Source organism: Parasteatoda tepidariorum, chromosome 5 (assembly GCF_982258835.1).
Source record: "Parasteatoda tepidariorum strain Cologne lab strain chromosome 5, Ptep-v5.0, whole genome shotgun sequence".
Classification (NCBI taxonomy): domain Eukaryota; kingdom Metazoa; phylum Arthropoda; class Arachnida; order Araneae; family Theridiidae; genus Parasteatoda; species Parasteatoda tepidariorum.
The window spans coordinates 100456908-100482625 of record NC_141759.1 but is presented as its reverse complement, the minus strand read 5'-3'; the positions used below and the strand labels follow the sequence as shown (position 1 = coordinate 100482625).

General features: G+C 32.5%; 1 protein-coding gene across 2 annotated transcripts; it reads left to right on the top strand.

Annotated features, from left to right (window-relative positions):
- The first annotated feature begins 1840 nt into the window (after positions 1-1840).
- LOC107440558 (uncharacterized) lies at positions 1841-23658 on the top strand. Of its 2 annotated transcripts, none has more exons than XM_016053523.5 (9): positions 1841-1977; positions 9983-10067; positions 11397-12586; positions 14068-14356; positions 15938-16356; positions 18976-19079; positions 19562-19833; positions 21373-21536; positions 22332-23658. In XM_016053523.5, exons 2-9 carry the CDS (start codon positions 9992-9994, stop codon positions 22494-22496), a joined length of 2679 nt encoding a protein of 892 aa, XP_015909009.4. In that variant the 5' UTR covers positions 1841-1977; positions 9983-9991; the 3' UTR covers positions 22497-23658. The 2 variants fall into 2 exon arrangements, with proteins under 2 accessions (XP_015909009.4, XP_021001075.3); XM_021145416.4 differs by having other exon boundaries at positions 1850-1977; positions 14068-14305.
- Positions 23659-25718: the final 2060 nt, after the last annotated feature.

The window sequence follows — 25718 nt, the reverse complement described above, 5'->3', positions numbered from 1 at the left end:
CGTTGGCGTGTGTCCCGGATGTTTCAATTTCAAGGTCAATCTTCATTAAATCTAACGGGAAGAATTACTGTTAGGTACTGATAACACTTACAGAAAACTCTAGTTATTTTAAAACACAAAAATCTAAGTTAATAGTTTTTTTTTCGATTTTTGTAATAATGAGAATAAAAATGTGTTTATTTTCATTAGAATGCGATATAAAATATTACATTCACCCCCCCCCCCTACTGAGCTGGTATTAAGACTTTGAATGTTATTTTTTTCTTTGTGGTAATTTTTTTTCACAATTTGTACGATGTATTTGTAGTCAGACATAATATCTGTAGAAAATTTGAAAAAGATGTATTTAATAATGGGGGTACAACTACAGCTTTAAAAATGGTGTCTATGTATAATTAAGTGGTTAAGTGGTTGAAAAAAAGCGCATTATCTTATCTAATACTGTCGAACAAAGAGTAAATTTGAATTGTAATTTCTTTATGCAACCAGGTTGTCACAAATATCCAATTTCGAGTTTTCTTTAAATTCTAAATTTAACGTATGCTAAACAGAGAATGTGTTACTTTCTTGCATTAATTTTAGATTCATTTTTTCTAGCATTATCATTTTAATTTTAAAAAAGTGTGTGTACAACTGTGTTTTACTATTATGCCTTAGTTTTTTTGTAATGAGCTACTATGTAGCTTGAAAATATTGTTTCATTTCCAAATGTTGTAGTTTTCGTACTTTTTATACCTGATAACACAAGGAATTAGCCAATTTCTTACAAAACTTAGAAACGTTGGTTTGCAAGAAAAATGGCTAGAAATCACTACTCTACAACTTCCGCTCAACGACTACAACCTTTTCTTCTTTACTCTCACCTTATCAATTAGACACTTTACTATACCTAGACACCACCTTTAAAGCTAAAGTCGAAACCGTTCAAAAATTTAGAAGGTGCTGCAGGTTTTAGTATACATTCTCATTCTGCTCATTTACTTTAATTTTGTTTCAATTAATTTTGATCTATAATTTTAAAAATATTAAGCTTAATTCCAGTATTTCTAAAAAAAATTTAAAGTTTATAGCATATAAGACCGAAGTATACACAGTTTAGTGCGAAATAAATTAAAAATTGGGGTATGGGGGTATTTCCGCATCGGTATCTGTCCCAGCCAAAAGCAATTGCCAAGACTCTAAAGTGATTTAAAACTTTCAAAAATTACTTTGAAAAAATATTTAAAAATAAATAATAAAAAAAGTATATATATATAAGGTTTGCCAGGAGATGACGAGTTTTACCTTTTAAGATCGTTCCCTTCCGGGATTTTCTTTTTCTTTATTTTGTTTCCTTAATTTCTTTCGAACTACTGCTCGGAAGTCGCCAAAACTTGGCGTTCGCTTTGGCGTACACACTGTTACGAATATGTTCCCAAAAATTGTAACTTTTTTATTTTTTATCGAAAATCAGCAGCACCATTTTTGAAATATTTTGTTAAAATTTTTACGAATATTTTAAATACGCTTATTAATAACAATAGCACACAAAAAGTGAAAAGCCTACATGCATTATTAAAAAAATTTTTAATGAGAAGCTAGGGGAGGGGAGAATTTAGAAGCTAGGATCACACATTAAGAGAAAGTTAAAAAGTGAAATCAATTTCGAAAGAAATCGTTTTCAAATAGCTTTCACCTGCCTATGGGGCGTGGAAAAAGAAAAATCTTTTGACAATCGGGGTTTTTCCCTACCTTGAGAAAGAAAACGAGGCCGAAACAATGACGTCATTAGAAAGAGGGTTTTTAGAAGTTCTTTTCGAACACCTTATCTTTTTATTTTGGTCTTAGTTTTTCGCCTACCCCCGTGTCCCGGTGCGTTGACCCGATTTTGAAATTAAGTTCAGCATATAAAGGAGCCATTATGTGGGACAGTCCTGATAATCTTTTTGAAAGCATGGATAGTGCACACTAACAGTTCGAATATTAAGTCAAATACCGGTAAGTTCATGATATTCATAGCATTTAAATTGAAATTTATTATTTTTTTTTCAAAATAAATAAATAAAATAAAATAAATAAATTAATATAAATAAATTTTTAATATTTTCAAAATTTACAATGATAAAAAAAGGAGTAGAAACTGAAAAAGAATTTGCTGATTTAAATCTGTTTGATTTAATAAATTTACAAAATAATTTACAAAGAATTTAAATATGAAATTATTTAAATTTCGATTGATTCTCCTATGTTTAAAATTTATAGCAAATATATTATTAATTAAAAAAAATATATAAAAGTTACCTAAAATTGCATATAAATAAAAAATCCATAAAAATGATAGGTAAAGTTTTAATATTTTTAGAACTTTCAATGATTAGAAAGGGAGTTAAAACTAAAATGTATCTTAAAAAGAGGATTTGTTGATTTAAATCAGCTTAATTTAAACAATTTACAAAATAATTTACAAAGAATTTAAATATGAAATTATTTAAATTTCGATTGATTCTCCTATATTTAAAATTTATTGTAAATATATTATTAATAATAAAAAATATATAAAAGTTACCTAAAATTGCATATAAATAAAAAATCCATAAAAATGATAGGTCAAATTTTAATATTTTTAGAACTTTCAATGATTAGAAAGGGAGTTAAAACTAAAATGTATCTTAAAAAGAGGATTTGTTGATTTAAATCAGCTTAATTTAAACAATTTACAAAAAAATTTAAAATTAACAAAACATTTAAGTACGAAATTATTTAAATTTTTATTGATTTTCATTGTTTTAAAATTTATTGTAAATGTATTGCTATGTTAGTTTCAATAGGCAAAATTGCAATTGTACTTACAAATTGATCAATTACTACTTTTTTTGAAATAAAGGCAAAATGATTTTCTTTTTCAAAACGCTAATTTAAATAAAATGATAGATCTAAGTAATATTTAATTCAATTATAAATTATGAATTTTTAAGATTTAAAAAAAAAGAAAAGAAGCAGATCCATTAAGTTAGTTTTGATAATTTATTTGTTATTTTTTTAGTCGGATTTTCATTAGTTAATGCTTTTGTTTCATTTTCAATTAATTGAATCATTCATTTGTATTATTTATTGTATATATGACTATAAAATCATTTTTAATGCAGTCATACAGTTTTGAATGTGTTTTTATGATTTATTTTAAGTAATATTTCAATTATAATTGCACTCATAAAATATAATTTGTAATCATTGAAGCTCTTGAAGTGTTCTTTAAAAATTAAAAATCATGAACTCAATTTAAAAATATTCACATTGAAAACTTTTATTAAAAACTACTGATTAATGAAAATATAAGCAAAATTTAGTTTTTGTATTTACAGTGTATTTTTTTTCTTTTGTTTACCTTTTTTTTAATTCCCCGTGCATAAAAATGCAGAATATTATAATTCTTTTAAACACTTATCAATAATAATCTTATTGATTTTCTTCGAAATGGTGCAAAAATTGAAATTTATTTTTCTGATTGCAACATTAAGTACGTAACAGTTTTAAATTGTATATTGTTGTCAAATTAAAATGATATCATACATTTTCGATTAAGTGAACATTTAAATATGTCTTTAAAAATTTATTTTCATAAATGAAAATTTTTGACCTTTTAGTTTTAAAAATTTCGGAAAAGCAAAACTGTTTAGATTTTATTTACTGAAAAGTTAACCATATCTTATTGGACAAGAATGCAGTGATTGGTTTCATTTTTAATTCCCGTAGTAGTAAAGCTACTTTTTCTTGTTTCTCTCAGTTCACATTCCATAGTTTAGATTTTTATCTTACAAACAAGAAATACTTTTGTTTTTCATGCATAAAATATTCCATAGTTTTGAATTTTATTTTTCAAAGAAGAAATATTCCATAGTTTTGTTTTTTATGTTTATTTATTTAAGATTTTATAGTTCTGTTTTCATACTTGAATTTCGTCGTGTTAGCTGCTTGATATGTTTTTTTAATTAGCTGAAATTTGCAATCGGACGTAAATATAAATTCTATCAATGTTTGAGATAGAATTCCATTTTACTTCATTTGTGAGGGAATACTATAATTTTTCTCATCATCCACCATTTAAAGTGATGCATCTACTTCAACTCTTAACTAGGTGATTCTTTTTTCCTTTTTTTATTTCTTTTTTTTTCAACAGCAAATTACGTTTACTAATTAATAATTTTTGAAATCTGCATCGTTAATTTTTACCAGGAAAAAAATGATTACTTTTTGCGAGTCATGTCTCTTTTAAAATTTAGTTTTGCAGGTTAAAACGAAATAAACTGTAAAAAAACAAATTTAAGTGTAAACGCCAGTATACTTATTGATCTGAAAAAGTCATGTCAAATTGTCTTTTTTTTTGCCCGGGATAGCCTGATTGGCAGCGCGCTGAACTCGCGTTCGTGAGAACAGAAGTTCGAATCCAGCCGGCCGAAGACTTCCCGTGTCGTAAATGGTAACTGGTGCACGTTAAATTTGTTGGTTCGCTAAGTCCTCCATGTTCCCATAACAAATTATACCTCTGAGGGGTATTGAATCGGAGATTGATCGTTCTCTGGTTCAGGTCAAAATTACGATATGTGTATGAATCAATGAATGGATGTATGAATGGGTCTGCCCTATGAACGGGTGAGATGTATGAGTTTGGCAGAAGTCAAATTCTTGGCCATAGATGGCACCACTGGAAAACAAGAATAACGGCTTCTCTTGCCTTAATGACCTACGACAACAGCAACAATCCCAAATTGCATATTTGTACCTAGTTCATCGGTATCAACCACATTATGTGTCAAAACTGCCCAGAAAACTCTTAAATTTTAACATAAATTTTTTAAAAACTTTATCCATAAATTTACTATCGAGATTGGATTGTTTTGTTCGAAAGTTTCTGTATTCACACACTTCTTTATTGCTATATTTGTCTTCTAAAACACTCAATTTGAGCTATGTCCATTATTTACAACTCGCATTTTATGTTATGTCGATGAACAATATGACGGGTATTAAATTATATCCATTTTTTATTCAATTTTTCGTCGAGAAAAATAAAAACAGCCATTTTTTTAAGTGACTTAAACTCGAAAAAAATCACACAATGATTTCAAACTAGATACCTTCTAGCAGTAAATAGTTATCTAGAAGTTATTAAACATATTCTGAAATTCGTCAACTGGTCTAGTTTATTCCACCTAAATGAAAATTATTTAAATTATTGAATAATTATAAAGTTCTCTAAACTTCTATGACCCCAGATAATGTCGCGTTGTAATAACATTTCAAATATTAAAAGCAAACTTCGTAAAACTGTGGCTTCTCTTAACAATGACTTTTTGCGCCATTTTCCTAATTAGCATAGAAGGAACTGATTCAAAAATAGGCTTAGCATATAAGTCACTAAAAAGTATTAATTTTATGTGTCTTCGAAAAATAGCCTCTACCTCTTGTTTATTTTCATAAACGCTCTATTTGAACTATATATCCAAAATAGAAAGTTCAATAACAATAGTCGAACAATATTCGCACGAATTAAGTTAAGATTCTTAATTCGATTTTAATTTTTGTTTTTCACCCAATGATTCTTCCCTTTCATGTTCGTGAATGCGTGGAAAGCCTTTTTGTTATTTCGCCGGACCATGAGATTTCAAGGTTAACAAGAAGTTGAGAATAAAAATAGTTACGATTTAGAATAATTAGGATTCCTCTGTGCTTAGGTGAATATTGAGGTTGTTTGTTTGACATTTGTGTTATTTTTCAACTTTCTATAAATATTCTATGATTGACATTCTGACGGAAGTTTTTATTCTTCTCAATTGCGTTCGAGTTAAGTTTTGTCTATGTGAAAATTACTTACCTTTACAGTAAATTGGACTGAGAAACATTGGATAAAAGAAATCTGATCTGAAATATGAATCTGAATTATGATAATTGTTTCAATTAACACAAAATTTTCACACAATTATCTAAAAAGAAAAAAATTGTAACAGCTCTTAAAATATAGTTATTAATAAATCATCAATTCACTCCCAATATTCAAAATTGAATTTATTTAACTAAGTTGCAAAGTTAATTAAAAAGAGATAAAAGAGTAATTTGCATAAATTTAATGCCTTGTTTGTATTAATTTTCTAGTTCATAATCATTCACTAAAGCATCTTTTTGCAATATTTATATGTGACGGTATGCGTGTGAAAAATTAATCAAGAGCTCTTTTTCTTTTAATTGTTTTGCACAATTTTGATATTTTGTAAAAATATTTTTAATGCAAATATAGTATAAAAAATATAAATAATTTGAAAATTTTTAATGGAGTATGAGTAAGAATACTGCTCTCAGAGAAATTCAGAACTTAGAATATTGACGAGATGATAGAGCTCTACATCACTGTAGAAAAGAGTATTATTTGGTGAAGATGCAAAAAAATTGTCAATCGTCAATAGTCGTCTCACTAAGTGCTCAGTTATGCTACCAAATTATGCTCTAAATAAGGTGTAACACAAGAACAAAATCAATTCGATTGAGAATTAATTGCAGCATTTTGTGAAATATTACTAATAGCTGATTTTTTTTTCTGTTGGGGAAGTCACGTTGGAAGACTCCTTTTATCACAACGGTGAGCGTTTTTAAGGAAATATTATTATTACGTATAGTGCGCAAAAAAAGGACCACGCTGAATAACTTTTGATGTAATGCTCGGATCTTCAGATTCTGGGACTCATTCTTACGCAAAAAGTAAAATTAACATTAAGGGGTCCAATTTTTGGATCGCTCTGCTGACCAAACTATGGGGACCATACCAAAGAATATACATAGGGAAAGAAGGCTAGCTTCAATCGACATAATGTAAACTAGTCCCCCAAGGCTTGGTGCGGTCCCTGTGTGTAAAGGAAAAAACACATTTAGGGGCACAGCAGCAGAAGTTTTTGAAATATTTTTTGATTATCTTAAAATCAGATCTACTTTAAAAAATAAATAATTTACATCAAATAAACGTAAATTATGAAATGCTAATTTTAAAAATTTACCGTAAGGCGAGAGAGAGGTTTGAAAAAAAAAAGTTTAAAAGTGTGATTTAGTTTTATAAGCGTATTCTATATTCTATGGAATATAGAAGAAATTCTATATTCTATAATTGTGCTCAGAAAAATTAGATAATCTGGAAATCAATATATTTGTTTTCGATAGTTTTGCACACAAATAATTTTATCTAAAATTCTTTAATTATGCAACCCAAAATTCTCGAATTCAGAATTTTATATTCTTTATTCTTATTCTATATTCTAATTTTTATATTCTTATATTCTTATTCTTATATTCTTATTCTTATATTCTTATTCTTATATTCTTATTCTTATATTCTTATTCTTATATTCTTATTCTTATACTCTTATTCTTATATTCTTATTCTTATATTCTTTATTCTTATATTCTTATTCTTATATTCTTATTCTTACATTCTTATTCTTACATTCTTATTCTTACATTCTTATTCTTATATTCTTATTCTTATATTCTTTATTCTTATATTCTTATTCTTATATTCTTATTCTTATATTCTATATTCTTATTCTTATATTCTATAGCTATGCATGCAAGAAATCCTGTTGTCTATAAATCTAATAATTTTGTATTCCATAATTATGCTATTTAGTAATTCTAGAATATATAATACATAATTTTATTTTTATCATAATGCACACAAAAAGCTGTGGAACTGCTTAATTATTTAATATTTTTAGAGTAGTCTTAAACGGGATTTTTGTAGTCTCGAGATGGGCTTATTGGCTATTTAAATAATTAAAAGCAAATTCGATAAAAAAAAAGATTAATCTCGCTTTTAAATAATTTTTAAAAAAATGACCCCTCAAAGAAAGTTAGGAGTAAAAAAAAAAATGAAGAAGTCAATGAATTGTTTATTTTTAAGTTTGAGGATGTATCTCTTGGAGTTGACCTAGAAAGAAATCGAACGATTCAGGTCAATTTTCAGGAGACGGGAAGAAAGTTTGTTGACTCATCTCCTTAGCTTTCTATGCTTTTTTTGTTCCAAAATGAAATCGAGGCTGAATATTTTTTTCTTCTTCTTTTTTTGGAATGTTTTTAATTTTCTCCCCATTTTTCGAAAGCAGAGGAGGATAGTTTTCTTTATATGGGTAAAGATGCTATGGTGTCAAGCCTACTTCATTAAATTATGTGTAATAATTGGCGTTATTGAGTTTTTACGGTAACCCAATTTTTTACGGTAACGGTACCATTAATGATCGAGTATATTTTGGCGGAATCCCTAATATATAAATAAAATTTATTAGAAGCTGTAAACGTACTAACCCCCCCAAAAAAGACTATGAATTATTTTGTTAATATTTAATAAGAGAGCCGGTGGCTCGGGGGGTAGAGCGTTCGACTTCTAATTAGGTGACCCGGGTTCGAATCCCAGCGATGGCTGATCGATAAAAATTACTCACCCGGCTTGCACTGGATGCGGTGTTGACGTAAATAACCTCAATGGTAGACAGATCATGGGTTACAGACCCTTGCCGTCAAGCTAACCGTGGCAGGGTTTCGTGATTTTCCCTTCGTGTAACGCAAAAGTTCCATAAAAAAAGTCTTCCACAAAGGCAAATTTCTCCCACTTCTGTATCCAGGAGTTCCCTTGTCTTCTGGATTGCAAGGCTGCGGTGTTGAACATTAGTAGTCGTAAACCCAAAAAATTGGGTAGGCTGTTCAACGACGGTTACAAAATAAAAATGTTTAATTCGAAGAATGCATTTTTTTTTCAATAATCGTTTTATCAATGAAACTCTAAAAATAATAGGTTTTATGTCAAACAGTTGAATAAGCTTTGTCTGGAGCCTGTCTAGGTCTGAATTTGTTTTTTTGACCTTTTGAAAATCGTTGACTTTGACTAACTCAGTTATTTTTCTATTTATTTAAAAGGAGCTATATATCTTTCTTGACTGAAGAATTACTTTGACATTCAAAATTTTTGTTTATTTGAGAGGATTTCACTTTTATTTGTTGAACATCGTTCTTGTATTCAGAATTTTATTTATTTAATGGATCTATACCTCTTTGAGAATTTTTGGGCTCTAAGAATTTCTATTTATTTACGGGGGCATATAATATCATTCTCGTCTTTTGAAAAAAATTGGTTATTTTCTTTCGTTCTTTTCTATATTTTTTTAATTGTAAAGATTCAAAGACCTATTCCCTTACAAAGGGAAGTGAACAATGGAGAAATGCCTATTGCCAATTAACCAATTTTATTTAATTTTCTGAAAAACTGAAAATTAATTAAGTAACGAATCTTATTTACTGTCTTTCGTGTAATTAAAAAACAAACAAGCGAACAATATAAGTGCTATACGATATATTTCGAGAAAAAACGGCTTGACAACTATTTACTTGCTATTGCTTAAGTCTAAAGTAGAATTTCAAAAAAGTGGTAAAAAAATTATATATTGAAAAAAAAAATTTCATAATACATAACTTATCTCTATTTTGTATTTTTCTTAATTTTCTTTTATGTATTTATTCATTTATTTATTTATTCATTTATTTATTTTTATCATTTACGTGTTGATTTGTTTTATTGCACTGTATTACATAGGTACTAAAGAGTATCTTCCAAAGCGGGAAAATCTTAAGTTTGCAGAATGATTTAATAAAATAAAAAAATAGTTTATTTCTTATAACAGAGTTTCTTTTGACAAATTAATAACAATATGTAATCATCATTATTTTTAAAGGTATTTTTTTTCTCTTTTTTCCTCTTTTTCTTCTTCTTTTTTTAAAGGTACGTATACTCTATCATCATAAGTTTGTTAAAAACGCAAAACATAGGAAATCATATTTTTTTTATAAAATTCAAAATTACTTACGGGTATATATTCAAATAACAGGTAGTAATATTTTTATATTTTTTAATATTGTAATATTTTTTAAATAATTATAGTGTGTATGGATAATAACATTTTTATATTTGCAGATACGCAAAATGAAGATATTACTTCCAGCTAGTCTCTGCTTTATGTTGTTCTCAGTCTCATTGGTTTCTAGCCAGACAGCTAATGGTAAGCTATAGCCAATCATTTTTCATTTTTACTTTCATTTTTTCTTTCATTATAAAACTTGACAGATTTTATGACTTTATTTCTTTTGTTATATAAAAGGAAAGGTGTTATAACCTTATTAATTGTTAAGATTTTAAGGGTTACTGTTTCTTTGAAAATAAATGAACAAATGAAAAATTGATGGATTTCATAACTTAATTTTTTTCCATGTTAAAATAAAACAAAAACTGCATGAGTTTTATAATTGTTTCATTTCTAATAAAATTGGATGGGTTTTTAACCTTACTGTTTCTTTCCCAAAAATAATGATCAGCTTTTAACAAAACTAGATGTGAATTTTATTGTTTCTTTTATAATGAAACTTATCATACAAGAAATTACTACAAAAATATAGAAATTTAAACAATTACTTCAAATGCAGCGCAGATTATCCCCTGCCAGATAATCCGAAGCTCTGAAACCAAAGATCTGTCTGTCAGATTATCATAAGACAGATTATCCAAACTGTCAGTCGTAAAATAAATATTTTAATTTTAAAAAAGAAATATAATGATAATTCCTACCGATGTGATTTTAAGGTAAGACTTAGGTTTTAAATCCCAGCAACAATTGGACTCCAGGAGACAAGGAAACTCCTGGATCAAGTATTGGGAGAAATTCGATTTCGTAGAGGATTTTTTGGTGGAACTAACCCGCATTTGCATTGCATGGAGAGGAAAACCGCGAAACCCTCCCACGATTAGCCTGACGGCAGGGGAACTCTAACCCACGATCCATCTACCACTGAGGACATTTTATTTCAGCACTGTGGTCGGTATGAACCGGGTGTGGAATTCATATGGACCAGCCATCGCTGGGATTTGAACCCGGTTTACCACATTGGAAGACGAACGCTCAGTCTCCTGAGACATCACGGCTCACGGGCTAACCATTGGACGTTTTCGTGGTTTCCACTCCATGTAACGTAAACGTGGATTATATCTAACAAAAAGTCTCTTTTAAAAGCTACCTTCTAATGCTTAATTCAGAAGTTTCCTTATTTTCTGGATTGTGTTCAAAATTAGAAGGCTACAAAGTTGAACATAGACCTCAATAACAATTTGTTATTTAAAACCGGTTATAAAATGAATTAAATTAATTTATCCGCCATTGAGGATAATTTACGTAAGCACTGTGGTCAGTTTGAGATAAGATCAGTTTACGAATTGACCAACTATTGCTATGATTCGAGTTTAGGTTATCCTCTGTGCCATTCCAGTAGTTTCTTGTCTTTTGGGTTGGTCAATACCAGTTATAAAAAAATGAAACGAAATATTTTTTTGATTACAGGTGAGAAACAATGGTTTTGGAACTCAACTACTGCAGCCGCTGCTTCACAAATTGGAGATGATTCCCTTGTGAAGAACGCTTCTAGTTCGACTACTCCCTCTTCTTTCTCAGATGGCACCGAAGCGGTTCCCAAAAACGAAACGGATGCTGTGTTTTCACCTGGTGATTCGGACGGATTTTTGCCCGTAAATATAACATCCGGAAGGAGTTCAGGATTGGCCGAACTCTTCTCGGACATATTCGAACCAGCCAACATCACTCGCGGCAGAAGTTCAAAAGCCATGAATCTCGATCTGCTTGGCGGTGTTCGGGAAGGCAGAATACTCAACGAAGATCCCGGTAACAAGAGGCTGTCCTTACAAGGTTTTATTCCAATTGTATCGTTTGCTGGCAAGGAAGAGGACGAGGAGAAACCTACCAAGTCGCTGTCAAAGAGCCCTAAAAGGAACGAAGACTTGTACTATAGTGGACCCTATCCCCCCATACCGATAGATAACGAAGAAGAGACGAAATCGGACAATTACTATTCCCCCATATCCGAATCTCAAAAGATAAACAGGCAAGGTTTCCAGAAGGCCATCGATAATGACCATAAACAAGAATATGGTGTCAGAATCCAGGATACAAAACAATCCAGTCACAATTTTTACATCCCTCCTCCCCAGCAGAACTTCCAGAACAAAGAAAAATACATCATCAAACCTAGCAAAGAAGCTGTTCGATATACATCTGCAAGCGATTTCCACAATAGGCATACATACCAGGAAAACCCGCAGAAGCACTTCTCTATACCAAAACAGCAAGATACCCACTACAGTCAAGACGCCGTCAAGTCCGAATCCCAGACTACTGGTCACTTTTTGGTCACTTCCAAACCCGAAGATGCTCAATACGCCCCTGCTGGACCCTATGCACCAGAGCCTATCCCCAGCGACGAAAGGTATCCTGCACAGGACACTACAGCCAAGCACTATCGTCCTGGTGCTAAGCAATTCGATCAAGATAATCTGTATGAGCTGCAGAACGGGAATTATATTTTGAGTGGTGGTGACAATGATGAGAAATGCATCTGCGTTCCATTTTATCTGTGCAGAAACGGCTACTTGTCTAATTATGGAAGATCTTTGGAAAAGGATGACATCGATGAGAGGTCTGCAAGGAAAGTTTCCAAACGAGATGTGGGGAACAAGGTATTCTACTATTACTTCTTATATTTATTATCTTTTATATAATTTACTATTATTTCCTCGTTCACTGTAAAGAAAACTTATTCCGTCGAAAAAAACTCAAATCGGTGAAAAAATTTAGATTTTCAAAATGTCGTTTAAATAATTTAAGCAGTTTAAAAATATTAAAATATTGAAGCAGTTTAACTTTCCGGTGCATAGTTGTTTGAAGCTATTTACTATAAAAATACGGAACATTAAAAGTACAGAAAAAAAAGTTCACCAAATGTGACGCCAAGTTCCAGAATCGGTAAAAATAATTATTTTTAATTACTTCTATTTCCTCGTTCACTGTAAAAAAAAATTATTTCGTTCGGGAAAAGAACAGAAATCTGTAAAAAAAATTTAGGCTTTAAAAATGTCGTTTTAATAATTTAAACCGTGAAGTTTTTTTGAGAAAAGCAACAAACATATTTGAGAAAAAAAAATCTTTCTTAAACACCGTTAAGTCTACTTTTTCCAAAATTGAAGTTGTATGAAGCACCATGAATATTAACAATAAAGGAATTTTTGTATTGTTTTGATTGATCGAATTCCATATACAGTAGGGAGCCGATTATCCGGAACGATCGGGACCATCGCTATTCCGGATAACTGATTTTTCCGGTTTTCTGAATCGCTACAAAAAGGAGTTTTTTTATTGTTAAACCCAACTAGAAAAAAATTTTTTTGGGGAAATAATCTTAAAAAGAAGAAAAAACGATGAAGTAATACACTAATGATTATTTCCAAAATGATGGTAAGGTGAGCATCTTTCAAAAAAGAAAGAAAAATCCTAAAATCTTATTAGGAAAAAAAATTTTTTTTTTAAAAATGGCGGGAAAATTTATCGAATTTCGTTCCGGTTTTTTGGTTTTCTGATTTCCGGATAACGGGTTCTGTACTGTATTTATTATAATGTGATTTTTCCATTGTTCCCTATTGGTTGAATTCCGTATATATGTTACGGTGAATAACCGAAATCAAGAGAATGTCGATTTTCACCGGTGAATGTCAACAATCACATAGTCGCTTTGGTGAATGTCCGAAATATTTGTTATATTCGATTTGAATATTAATTTATTCGTTGATATTATTATATTTATTCGATATTTTAATATCAGCTGAGGATAGATTAGGAGAAACATCAGTGTTCGGAGTACCGAAAAATGTATACCGGGCAGTGACACCGAACCTTAAAAAAACATTGATGTTGGGTATACCGGGTAAATGTATAACAGGCAGTGGCACTTAACTAGACCTAGTATATATTTCGGACATTTACCAAATGTGATACTATGTGACTATCAACATTCACCAGTGGAAGTCAACAACCACCAATTTCGTTCATTCACAGTAACATATTTATTGTAACGTGATTCTTATATCATTCTGATTGACCGAATTCCGAATATTTATTATTTTTCCATTGTTCCTATTGATTAAATTGTGTTTTTTTTTAACAGACAACAGATTTTGAATCACAGACTTTAGCTCCTTATACAGAAGAAATTATGGCCCGAATGATTGGATTGAGCAACGTGGGAGACAGCTGCGGACTTCTGAGGAAATGTTGCAAAGTCCCTCAGAGGGGTGGTGGTGTGCCCACTGGACTTCTACCCTTCAATCCAGATAATTATCCCATTCCACACCAGGACTTCAGCCAACTGCCCCACGGTCTCCAAGGTGTCCATTTGCAGCCAGGTAATGAAGATCAACTCGCGGCATTTATTCTAAATCAGGATCAACAATCAGGTGAATTCATTGAGTTATCAGTTGAGTAACACCTAACATCGTGGTCAGTTGAATAACACCTAGCCTAACATTGTGGTCAGTTGAATAACACCTAGCGTAACATCGTGGTCAGTTGAATAACACCTAGCATAACATAGAGGTCAGTTGAATAACGCCCAGCATTACATCGTGGTCAGTTGCATAACGCCTAGCATAACATCGTGGTCAGTTAAATAACGCCTAGCCTAACATCGTGTTCAGTTGAATAACACCTAGCATAACATCGTGGTCAGTTGAATAACACCTTGCCTGAAATCGTTATCATTTGTAGAAAAAAAACTCAGTAAATCCCGAGAATTCTGTTCTGTATGTTCTCTTTTTGGGGGTAGAAGGAGGAAATTTTGAAAACTGTTGAATTCCTAAGAGTTTAAATAAGCATTCAAATCAATACATTGGCAGGGATAGTCTGGTTGGTAGGGTGCTGGACTTACGTTCATGAAAACGGGAGTTCGAATTCATCTTGCCCAAGACTCCCCATGTAGTAAATGGTGACTGACGCACGTTAAATCTGTCCCGTTATAAAATCCTTCATGTTTCCATAACAAATTATACCTCTAGGGGTACTGAATTGGAGATTGATCGTTCTCTGGTTCAGGTCAAAATTATGGTCTGAGGATGGATGAATGAATCTTCCCGCCCTATAAATGGGTGTGGCAGAAGTCGAATTCTTGGCCATAGATGGCGCAACTGGAAAACAAGAACAATCTCATGCCAGTGCCTCAATGACCTATGCCAACAGCAACAATCAATACATTAGCATTTTTCAGGGACAGTAGCAAAATCTTTGCTCAAGAAGCACTATGGTCAATTAATTGATTAACTTCTTGAAAATTTTTAAAATATTTTACTTAATATTTTATTTTGAAAAATAAATGTCTGCTTTCTTTAACATCTTGCCTTAGCAATTTTTAAAAAAAATGAAATTTTCTTTTTTAAATAATCGAAAAATAAAAAAAATTTCATTGATTTCTTTGAAAATATGCTTAATTATAAAGTAGTTTTACTCAGTATCCTTTAAAAAATAAATTCTTAAAGTTACAAAATTTTAAATTTAAAATTCATTTTTAATAAAGTGTTGCAAGTTTATTCAAGTGAAACATTTGTATATAAAAAAAAATATTGAAGCCCATTGGAATTAAATTGAAGTGTATCAAACTGCTCAAATGCAAATGCTAGTTCGTTCCATGGAATATTGTCTGAATACCATCCAAGAGTTCCATCGGCTTCTGGGTTGGGTTCAAAAGTACAATGTACATTGAATATTGGTTGTCGTAAACCCAAAAAATATTAATAAATAAATGAAAAAAATGATAAGAAACATAATTTTTTGTAGAATTTTATTGAACAGTTAAGGATATACAAATTTCAGCAATCAGAAATATCCTTACGTCACGTCTGTGACCAAAATTCTAGCATCTCTAGAATCGAAATTAAGAAATAGTTTCCAAAAGTCGATTATTTATTGAAATTTATAACGAAACATTTTTTTAAAAAAAAAATTCTGTTCCAAATAATTTTAAACTGTTCTATTTCTTTATTTAGGTCACCAGCAAGAGCATCAGATTATTTTGGTTCCTCAAGAAGTTCCTCAGCCACCTCAACACCGTCCTCGACCCATCTACCACCCACCCAAACCCCCAAGACGAGTCTTCCCCCATCCAACACCCCGTCCTCAGACATCCGTTAATCCGAACAGATCCATTCGTCCAGTCTATCAGCCACATAGGAGACCCACAGCTCAGCCAGTGTACGTCGAACAGCCAGTCTATCAGCCGCAACCTAGTTATCCGAAACCGCAGCCAGCGTATCCACCACCCTCCCTGCGTCCACCAAAACCCCTGCACCCCCAAGTGTCACAAGGAGGTCAATGTGGTGCAAGAAACGGTTTCGGAATTCATGGAAGAGTAAATAATCTTCAGTATCATGATGACGCATCTGAATTCGGAGAGTACCCCTGGCAGGTGAGTCACAATCATTCAAAACACTTGCGCTGGGTGATCTTGGAATTTTAATCGATAATCGTCAGAATATATCGATATTTCACACAATGTTGTCAGAAAATATCGATACACCATGATATATAACAACAAAATATCTTATACATATGTGCCGTGGTAGCTTATACAGAGAGCCGTGGTAGCTAAGGGGATAGAGTGTTCGCCTCCCAATGAGGTAAACCGGGCTCAAATCCCGGGCAATGGTTGGTTGGTTCGAAATCCGCACTCGGCTCGCACCGACCACAGTTCTGACGTAAAATATTCTCAGTGGTAAACGGATCATGGGTTAGAGCCCCTTTGTTGTCAGACTAACTGTGGGAGGTTTTCGTGGTTTTCCCCTCCATGTAGCGCAATGCGGGTTTCTTCCATCAAACATTCCTCCACGCAGGCAAATTTCTCCCAATACTTGATCAGGAGTTCCCTTGTCTTCTGGATTAGATTCAAAATTACAAGGATACAGAGTTGAACATTGATTGTCGTAAACTGAAAATTTGTTCGGTTGTTCAACGACGGTTATAATACATTAGTAGAAAGTATGGAAATTCCATGATATATCGCCAGTAAATGTCGACGTTTCATGATATATTGTCACAAAATATCAGTGTTGTTAAAGTCAAAAGTAGTGTAGTGAGAAACACAGATATTTAAAGAAGAAAAAATGCTTTCCCACTACAGCCAGGTGTCAGCCTTAGGGTGGGGTGGAGGTTCAGGAAATGAAGGTTTCGCAATTTCGGACTTATCAGTATGATTGTCAGTGGTCAAGCAATGTGGTTAGCGTCACGCAATTGCTGTTATACTCATCGATCTAAAACTGCATTGGCTTCATCCGCTGCTGGGAATAGAACTTTAGTCCTTCTGTGACAGTTCAATACCTTAACCACTGCAAATAGCTGTTGAATTAAAAATTATGTGTAATTTTTGTTTTGTTTTGCTGTGAGTAGCGTTATTTGTTGTCGAACTGAGTAAATAATTTTAAGACTAGCTAAGAGTAAATTCCTGATTACTTTAACAGAACGCAGCAAAACCTTCCCACCGTTGATGGACTTTTCAAATACAAAATCTTCCCACCGTTGATGGACTTTTCAAATCCCCGGTTATTTTTAGAGCACCTGCTTGTTTGTTAGAACTTCTCAAACACCAACGCAGCGCAAAAGAACGCAACAAAATCTTCCCACTGTTGATGGACTTTTCAAATCCCCGGTTATTTTTAGAGCACCTGCTTGTTTGTTAGAACTTCTCAAACACCAACGCAGCGCAAAAGAACGCAACAAAATCTTCCCACCGTTGATGGACTTTTCAAATCCCCGGTTATTTTTAGAGCACCTGCTTGTTTGTTAGAACTTCTCAAACACCAGCGCAGCGCAAAAGAACGCAACAAAATCTTCCCACCGTTGATGAACTTTTCAAATCCCCGGTTATTTTTAGAGCACCTGCTTGTTTGTTAGAACTTCTCAAACACCAACGCAGCGCAAAAGAACGCAAAAAAATCTTCCCACCGTTGATGGACTTTTCAAATCCCCGGTTATTTTTAGAGCACCTGCTTGTTTGTTAGAACTTCTCAAACACCAACGCAGCGCAAAAGAACGCAACAAAATCTTCCCACCGTTGATGGACTTTTCAAATCCCCGGTTATTTTTAGAGCACCTGCTTGTTTGTTAGAACTTCTCAAACACCAACGCAGCGCAAAAGAACGCAACAAAATCTTCCCACTGTTGATGGACTTTTCAAATCCCCGGTTATTTTTAGAGCACCTGCTTGTTTGTTAGAACTTCTCAAACACCAACGCAGCGCAAAAGAACGCAACAAAATCTTCCCACCGTTGATGGACTTTTCAAATCCCCGGTTATTTTTAGAGCACCTGCTTGTTTGTTAGAACTTCTCAAACACCAGCGCAGCGCAAAAGAACGCAACAAAATCTTCCCACCGTTGATGAACTTTTCAAATCCCCGGTTATTTTTAGAGCACCTGCTTGTTTGTTAGAACTTCTCAAACACCAACGCAGCGCAAAAGAACGCAAAAAAATCTTCCCACCGTTGATGGACTTTTCAAATCCCCGGTTATTTTTAGAGCACCTGCTTGTTTGTTAGAACTTCTCAAACACCAACGCAGCGCAAAAGAACGCAACAAAATCTTCCCACCGTTGATGGACTTTTCAAATCCCCGGTTATTTTTAGAGCACCTGCTTGTTTGTTAGAACTTCTCAAACACCAACGCAGCGCAAAAGAACGCAACAAAATCTTCCCACCGTTGATGGACTTTTCAAATCCCCGGTTATTTTTAGAGCACCTGCTTGTTTGTTAGAACTTCTCAAACATTAATGAAAGACAATAATGACGCAAATTTTGATTAAATTGTGTTCCGCTAAGTATTTCATTACATGCTTTTGGAAGTAACTTGTCCTTTTCGTAACGGATACGATTTCGGAACAGATACAAAATAACTGTTACGAAATGATATCTCCAAACATTGCATTGGAGGATCATAGCTGAGAATCTTTTGAGACTATTCATTCCTTGAACATCCTGAAAATCATAAAAACCTGATTGCTACTCTATGAATAACTTTAAATAATTTTTATTTCAGGCTGCCATCTTGTTGAAGGTAGGCCCAGGTAACAACCTATTCGTGTGTGGTGGCACATTGATTTCCAGCCAATGGGTGGCAACTGCTGCACACTGTCTTAAAAAGTAATTACTTCTATTTTATTTTAAACCATATATAAAAGAATGATTTCACTTTATCCCTTCTAATTTTTTAGTTTCTTTCAATGCATAAAATGGATGGTTGACTGAATGTAAACAATAACAAGCTTCCTAAAACTAGAAGCAATTTAGAAAACTTCTAATGTATCCCTCCGCTTATGTTATGCTTACTAGGCGATGTGTGAGCAGGCTTAATATTCTAGGAAGTTTTATTAATCTGATTTATGTTTAAATTTGTGCGTAATTAAAAAAATCAATTGGAAGTAGAAACAGGGAATTCTAATGACAAATTTTAACCACTGGCGCCATCTTTGTTTAGCTTTATGCAGTCAATCATCCATACATAAACATAAATGTTGCATTTAACTAAAGATCGTTATAACATCTGAATTTTAATCCATTCTTCTACGATTGACAAAAAGTGTTTCAACAGCTATAAACTGAGTTTTATTTATTCTTGTTTTCAGACATAATGCTGATGAATTAAAAGTCCGTCTAGGTGATTGGGATGTCCATCGAGATGATGAATTCTACCCTTACGTCGAAAAGTTCGTTGTAGAAGTGGTGGTTCACCCTGACTTTTACCCGGGTAATTTGCAAAATGATCTCGCACTGCTAAGATTGGAAGCGCCCGTGGATCCAACTCTACCCCACATATCTCCTGCATGCCTTCCAGAACAGAATGAAAAGTTCGACAATTTGCGTTGCTATGTCACAGGATGGGGCAAAAATGCTTTTGGTAAGGATTGCCTTTTCTTATGTATTAAAAGTGCTTTAATGCAGCAAATGGTTAAATTGTAAAACCCTTGATAAAAACAAGGGCAAAAAATTATCGGTCGAAAATTAATATTTAAGCAAGAAAGGAAGAAAAAAGTTATTAAAATCTGTTGAATCACTAGTAAGGAAGGTGGGGCAAAAAATTCAAGACCATTTAAACTGCCTCGTGAAACTTAGCTATGTTTTTAATAATCCCGTGCCGATTGTTTACGCCGACAATTCATTTTGGTATTTTTAGTCTCACTTTCCTCAATAGTATTTTGATAGATTTCAATTACATTTTTACTTGATTTTCGATCTTTATGCATAGATTTCTGACTTATTTTTTTGCGAAGGATTCTGTAAATATATACTAAGAGCGGTGATTAGGTACACCCTGTATTTTCTTTTCTCAATGAAATATATTCAGGATTCAGTTCAAACTGTCAATAATTAATATAGTTTAATCGAATACTTGTGAGGAGTAGTGGCTCAAAGGTTAGAGAACAATGAGGCGACACAGAATCGAATCCCAGCAATAATTTGTTGATACGAGGTAGGTATGTTCTTTATTTACGTCGCACTAGAGCTGCCCAGTGCGCTATTGGCGACGATCTGGGAAGCATGCGTGAAGATGATCCGAAGACATACCATCACACTTTTGATCATCTGCAGAGGATTTCATTCGTGAGGCCATTTCCTCAATTTAGACATGGATCTGAAGTGGAAGGAAATTTTCTTTAGATCCCAGTACCCATGGTTCTGCTTAGCGACCGAACACAGGACCTTCGATTCCACAGATTTTGCGAGCATGTATATGGCATGAACTCGGTGAGTTTTACTGGAGTCGAGCATCGAACCCCATCCCACTCCGGATCGGTGTTCGATTCTGTAACCATCGGGCTACAACGGCCCTGAACGATATAAATTCTACAACCCCCGAGCACCGACCACAGGGTGACGTAAAATATCCTCAGTGGTAGACGGATCGTGAGTTAGAAGGCCCTTGTCATCGGCTAATCGTATAAAAGAAATTGTCGTTGAAGGAAATCGGAGGAAATCGTTGAAAAAAGTCGGAAAATTATTGCTCGCTTTTCTGTATATAAAAATTGCCCTATATCACCACTTAATATTAACCCATAATTTTCAATCTCACTCAGATATTAGATTATAAGTTAATGTACTACCATACTAAAGGAAATTATTTAAAACATATTAGAGGGTCCACAATGAGGCACAGATGCAAATGAAAGGGTGGTCAAATACGATTCCATTGAAAAATCGCTCTAAATTACTTAAAAAATTAATTAAAAAGCTGTTTTGTAACGTAAATGGTATTATGGTTTTGATCTCCAAGTAACGCAAATGTTTTCCCCACGAAGGGTAGTTTGATCCAAGAGTTCTCTTGTCTTTTAAATAGGATTCAAAATAAAAAAGCTAATAATGAGTTGAATGTTTAATGCTTTTTATAAAATAAAATGAAACATGTTTTTACTAATTATTAATAATTATATTCTTCCAGGTGAACAGGGTGAATATCAAAGTGTTCTAAAGGAAGTGGACGTCCCAATGCTCGGTCAAAGGGATTGTGAACACCGATTGAAACAGACTAGGCTCGGTCGCAGTTATCAATTGCATCCGGGTTTCTTGTGCGCTGGCGGAGAGCCAGGCAAAGACGCTTGCACGGTAAGACGCTTATATTATAGTTTTATTTATGGGCTATTCTAGTTTTAGATATTTAATTTTAAATTTTTTTTAATTTATAGCTGATAATTTTTAAAACTAACGTTAATTTTTTTTGCATTACGATTAAAGTTGTTTCTGATTTGTTTTGCGAAATATAAACTTAATGTTTGTTTAAAAAAAATATAAATTTTATGTTGTATTATTGGTTTAGAAGTTCAAAGTTTAAATTTATCCTTTGAAAACGTTATATAGAGCACTGAAATTTACCTACTTGCAGAGCGGTTAGGAACATTTTTCTGAATTTTCGAAATGAACCCGTATGTAGTATTGTTTTCCGTAGTTTGAGAATTGAAAAAAAAGTTAGAAAGTAATGCTTTATTAATATTATGAATAGTTTTTTAATAGTTTAAGACTTTAAAATTTTTGAAAAAATTGTCACACGTTTTCAAAAGTAGCCACCATTAAAAAGGCATAAGAATATAGAATGTGTCACTTCAGAGAATTGATACTTGACGGGCTTGGTTCACTCGAAATAGAATGGAAAGAACAGTGGCGAACGTAAACAAATGCCACGTTTCAACAACCAATCAGGATCGATATACCCACACTACGCCACTTGCAGGTATCCCATTAACATTATTCAGATGTCCGATTTTATGAATGCTCTAGTAATATAACTGATATTGAAAAGATATAAACCTTTTACTTTGATTCATCAACTATAACATTTTATATTAAACTAATATGAATTTTTATATAAATGTACGACTATATGCTTCTATAATATTATTCTAGGGAGATGGTGGCAGTCCCCTGGTGTGTGAACATGGTGGAACATGGAAGGTGGCCGGTTTAGTGTCCTGGGGAATCGGATGCGGTCAGCCTGGAGTTCCCGGCATTTACGTCAACATGGCCAAATACAGAAGTTGGATTGAGACAGTTATTTACAATTATGGATAAAGAGATCGGAAGATCCGAACTGTAACCGTGTCTGCTGGTGGGCACAACACAGTCTATATTAAAGTGATCTAGTTTAACCCATTGAAATGTGTCACTGTAACTGTGTATACAGTTATAACGAGCACCCTTCAGTTTCAATCTTAGAGACGGTTATGACTTTTACACTTAGGACAGATTATTAAAAATGTTAGTGTTGATCCTTAAAAAACAACATGAATACACTAGCCTTAAACCTTAAAAAATATCTGAGTAGGGAATATCGAGCAATGACATTTTATATTTTAAAAAGGAAAAAAAAAGAATGAGCCTGGATTTATTTCTATCTTTCATTTTTACCGATTTATTATCACGGATAAAATGTGAGATAACTTAAAAACTATCACTGATAGTTATTGGTCATCTCATATCTCTTGGCGAATGTGATAAAACTGCTCGATATTCTGGATTCTGATGATTTTTAAGGTAGAGGGTCATTGCCCATCATTCCCGATCGGTTTTATTTTTTCCTAAGAATAATCTTCTCCCATGGAGCATCGAATTGAAGGTTGCGCCAACTGGATCTTGCTGCTCGTGTATTTATGTATTTCAGTAGGTGTAACTAGATCGCTTTAATTTTATTGAAATATCGTTTGCTAGGCACAAATCAAAATTTATTATTATTTCGTAAAATTCTGTGGTGCCTGATTGATTTTGATTAAATCAAAATCGCGAAATCAGGCACTACTGTAAATATGTGCCATGTTAAAACAAAATTACTGCTGTCTTCTCAAGTTAAAATATAGGAAATCTTTGTATTAAAATTGTTTAAAGAAACACTTCTGACTTTGCTCAACATCAGAAGTGTTCATTATTTTTGGGGAAAAATAGGGAAAATCAGAATTTCCTGATACCTTAAAATGAGGAGAAAGCAATTTTAAAAGTTTGCTACGAGGAAACAAAATGTATACCAAATTGGTACCCTTTTTATATTAAATTATTTATTATTTTTTTCCTCGGAGTAAACTTTTTATTCTTGTGCATTTTAATTGAAGCAATGAATGATGATTTTATTTAAAAATCTTATTCATTTTCATTATAAATAAATAAAGCATTGAATGCATGCATTTTGCCAACGTTCTTTTCACTGAATGTAAATGAAAGTAAAATAAATATAAATTTTATATTTGTGCAGTTTTATTTTTGTTCTATAACACTACATTATTTCGCTGAGTTATTTCTAAATATAATCCGATGCTTCCTGTTGCACAGCGAGAAATTATTCATCGAAACAAAATACCTTAACTACTAGACAGAGTGCGTGTTTTTAAAAATTGCTCAAATGTGCTTATTTTTGATTTACGTTTTTTAAAAGCCCTTAAAGGTGCTTTGTTTTATTCGGAGTTTGTAAAAAGTGCTTAATTTCCTATCTTTAAATTTTTTGCAGCGTCGTTTGTCGTTCTAAATTACAAAAAATGCATGATTTTTACAATTTCCTCTGCAATATTTATCAGATATTAGTTATTTGATCATGATTATGTAAAGTTTTTTTTAAAATGTTAAACGATAGAAAAAAATAATTTTTATTACTACACAGTTCCTAATTATGGTTTTTCTTTTTGGAAAGTGATAAAAAAAACTTTTTGAGTGCTTGAAAAGTACTTAAAAGGTGCTTATTTTTTGTTGAAAAATCTGGCTATGTACCCTGCTACTAAGGAAAATAGTTTTTATTTTAAAAAAATGAAATCACTGAAAGATCATTTCGCTAGCATTCATGCTAAAACGACAATTTTCTTTTCACTACTGTCAGTTGTAGCTGGCGAATCGATTACTGTCGCCATTATTTGTAACACAAATTAGTTATGATTCTTTGTGATTGAATAAGAATTCGTGTTGCTTTCGGAAGAAGAAACTATTTTTTCATATCTGTAAGTATTTTTCTTCCGAGCTTATTGTTATGTCTGTTTATATGCTCTCCAATGATTTTAAAGTTAAAATATTTGGAAATTGTTTACGCAACTCTAACTATGTTACAGCAAAAATTTATAAACTTGATAGTATCGCAATTTATAAACATTATTATAGCGCTTGAAGTCTTAATTTCGGGTCACGTATTCTTTTCGAAATTAATAGAAAAACTAATAAAAAATAACGAGTTGACAGTAAGGCTTTAACAAGTTTTCACCAAGAAACAAATCTAAAAATTGGTCCAAGTGTTTTTTAAAGAAAAAATTTCTACATTGGATTTAAAATTTCCTTTTCAGTTTTGGGTCACGTGTTCTTTTCAAAATTAGTAGAAAAAATAATTAAAAATAATGAGTTGGCAGTAATGCTTTTACACGTTTTCTCCAAGAAAGAAATCTCAGAATTGGTACATATCAGATATAAGAAAAAAACTAAAATTAAGTTTCAATTTTTGTTTTTCAAAACTAGTTTCAATTTGATATTTTGTAATCGGAATAATTAGTTTAATTAACCGTAATACGATAGGTTAAACAACGAGTTTTTACCAAGATAGAAGCTACAAATTATCTTCTTTAGTTTTTCCTGAGATGATATAAGAAAAAAATTATTCATTTATAAATTTTGTAATCATCGGGGTAATTTTATAACCGTCGTTGAACAGCCGACCAAAATTAGGGTTAACGATTACTCGTGTTCAACTTCGTAGCCTTGTAATTTTGAAACCAATCCAGAAGACAAGGGAACTCTCGGATCAAGTATTGGGCGAAATCTGATATCGTGGAGGACTTTTTGATGGAATTATTTTCTATTTGCGTTACATGTAGAGAAAAACCTCGAAGACCTCCCACTGTTAGCTTGACGGCAAGGGGACTCTAACCCATAATCCGTCTACCACTGAGGATATTTTACGTCAGCGCTGTGGCTGGTGCGAGCCGGGTGCAGAATTCGTATCGACCACCCATCACTGGGATTCGAACCCGTTCCCCTCATTGGAAGGCGAACGCTCTATCCTCTGAGTCATCATGATTCTATAGGGGTGATTAGCCTAATAGACAGTAATGCTAACTCGTTTTTATCTGCACAGACACATAGCGGTGAATACGTGTTGGCTGAATAGCTGGTCGTCGCAGGCTGCTAGTAAAAAATATTAAGTAAAAAGGAATATGCAAACGTATGTTTTAATTTTGTTAAAAGAAAAAAATACTTGCATCTATTACGTACCGTACATTAGAAAATAGAAAGAAAGAAAAAACTTCCCAACACTCATGAATAAATACCATA

Coding starts and splice junctions, on each gene's coding strand:
- LOC107440558 (XM_016053523.5), top strand. CDS start 9,992: ATGAAGATATTACTTCCAGCTAGTCTCTGCTTTATGTTGTTCTCAGTC. Junction 16,357..18,975: donor TCGGAGAGTACCCCTGGCAG/GTGAGTCACAAT, acceptor TTTTTATTTCAG/GCTGCCATCTTGTTGAAGGT. Junction 21,537..22,331: donor CAGGCAAAGACGCTTGCACG/GTAAGACGCTTA, acceptor ATATTATTCTAG/GGAGATGGTGGCAGTCCCCT.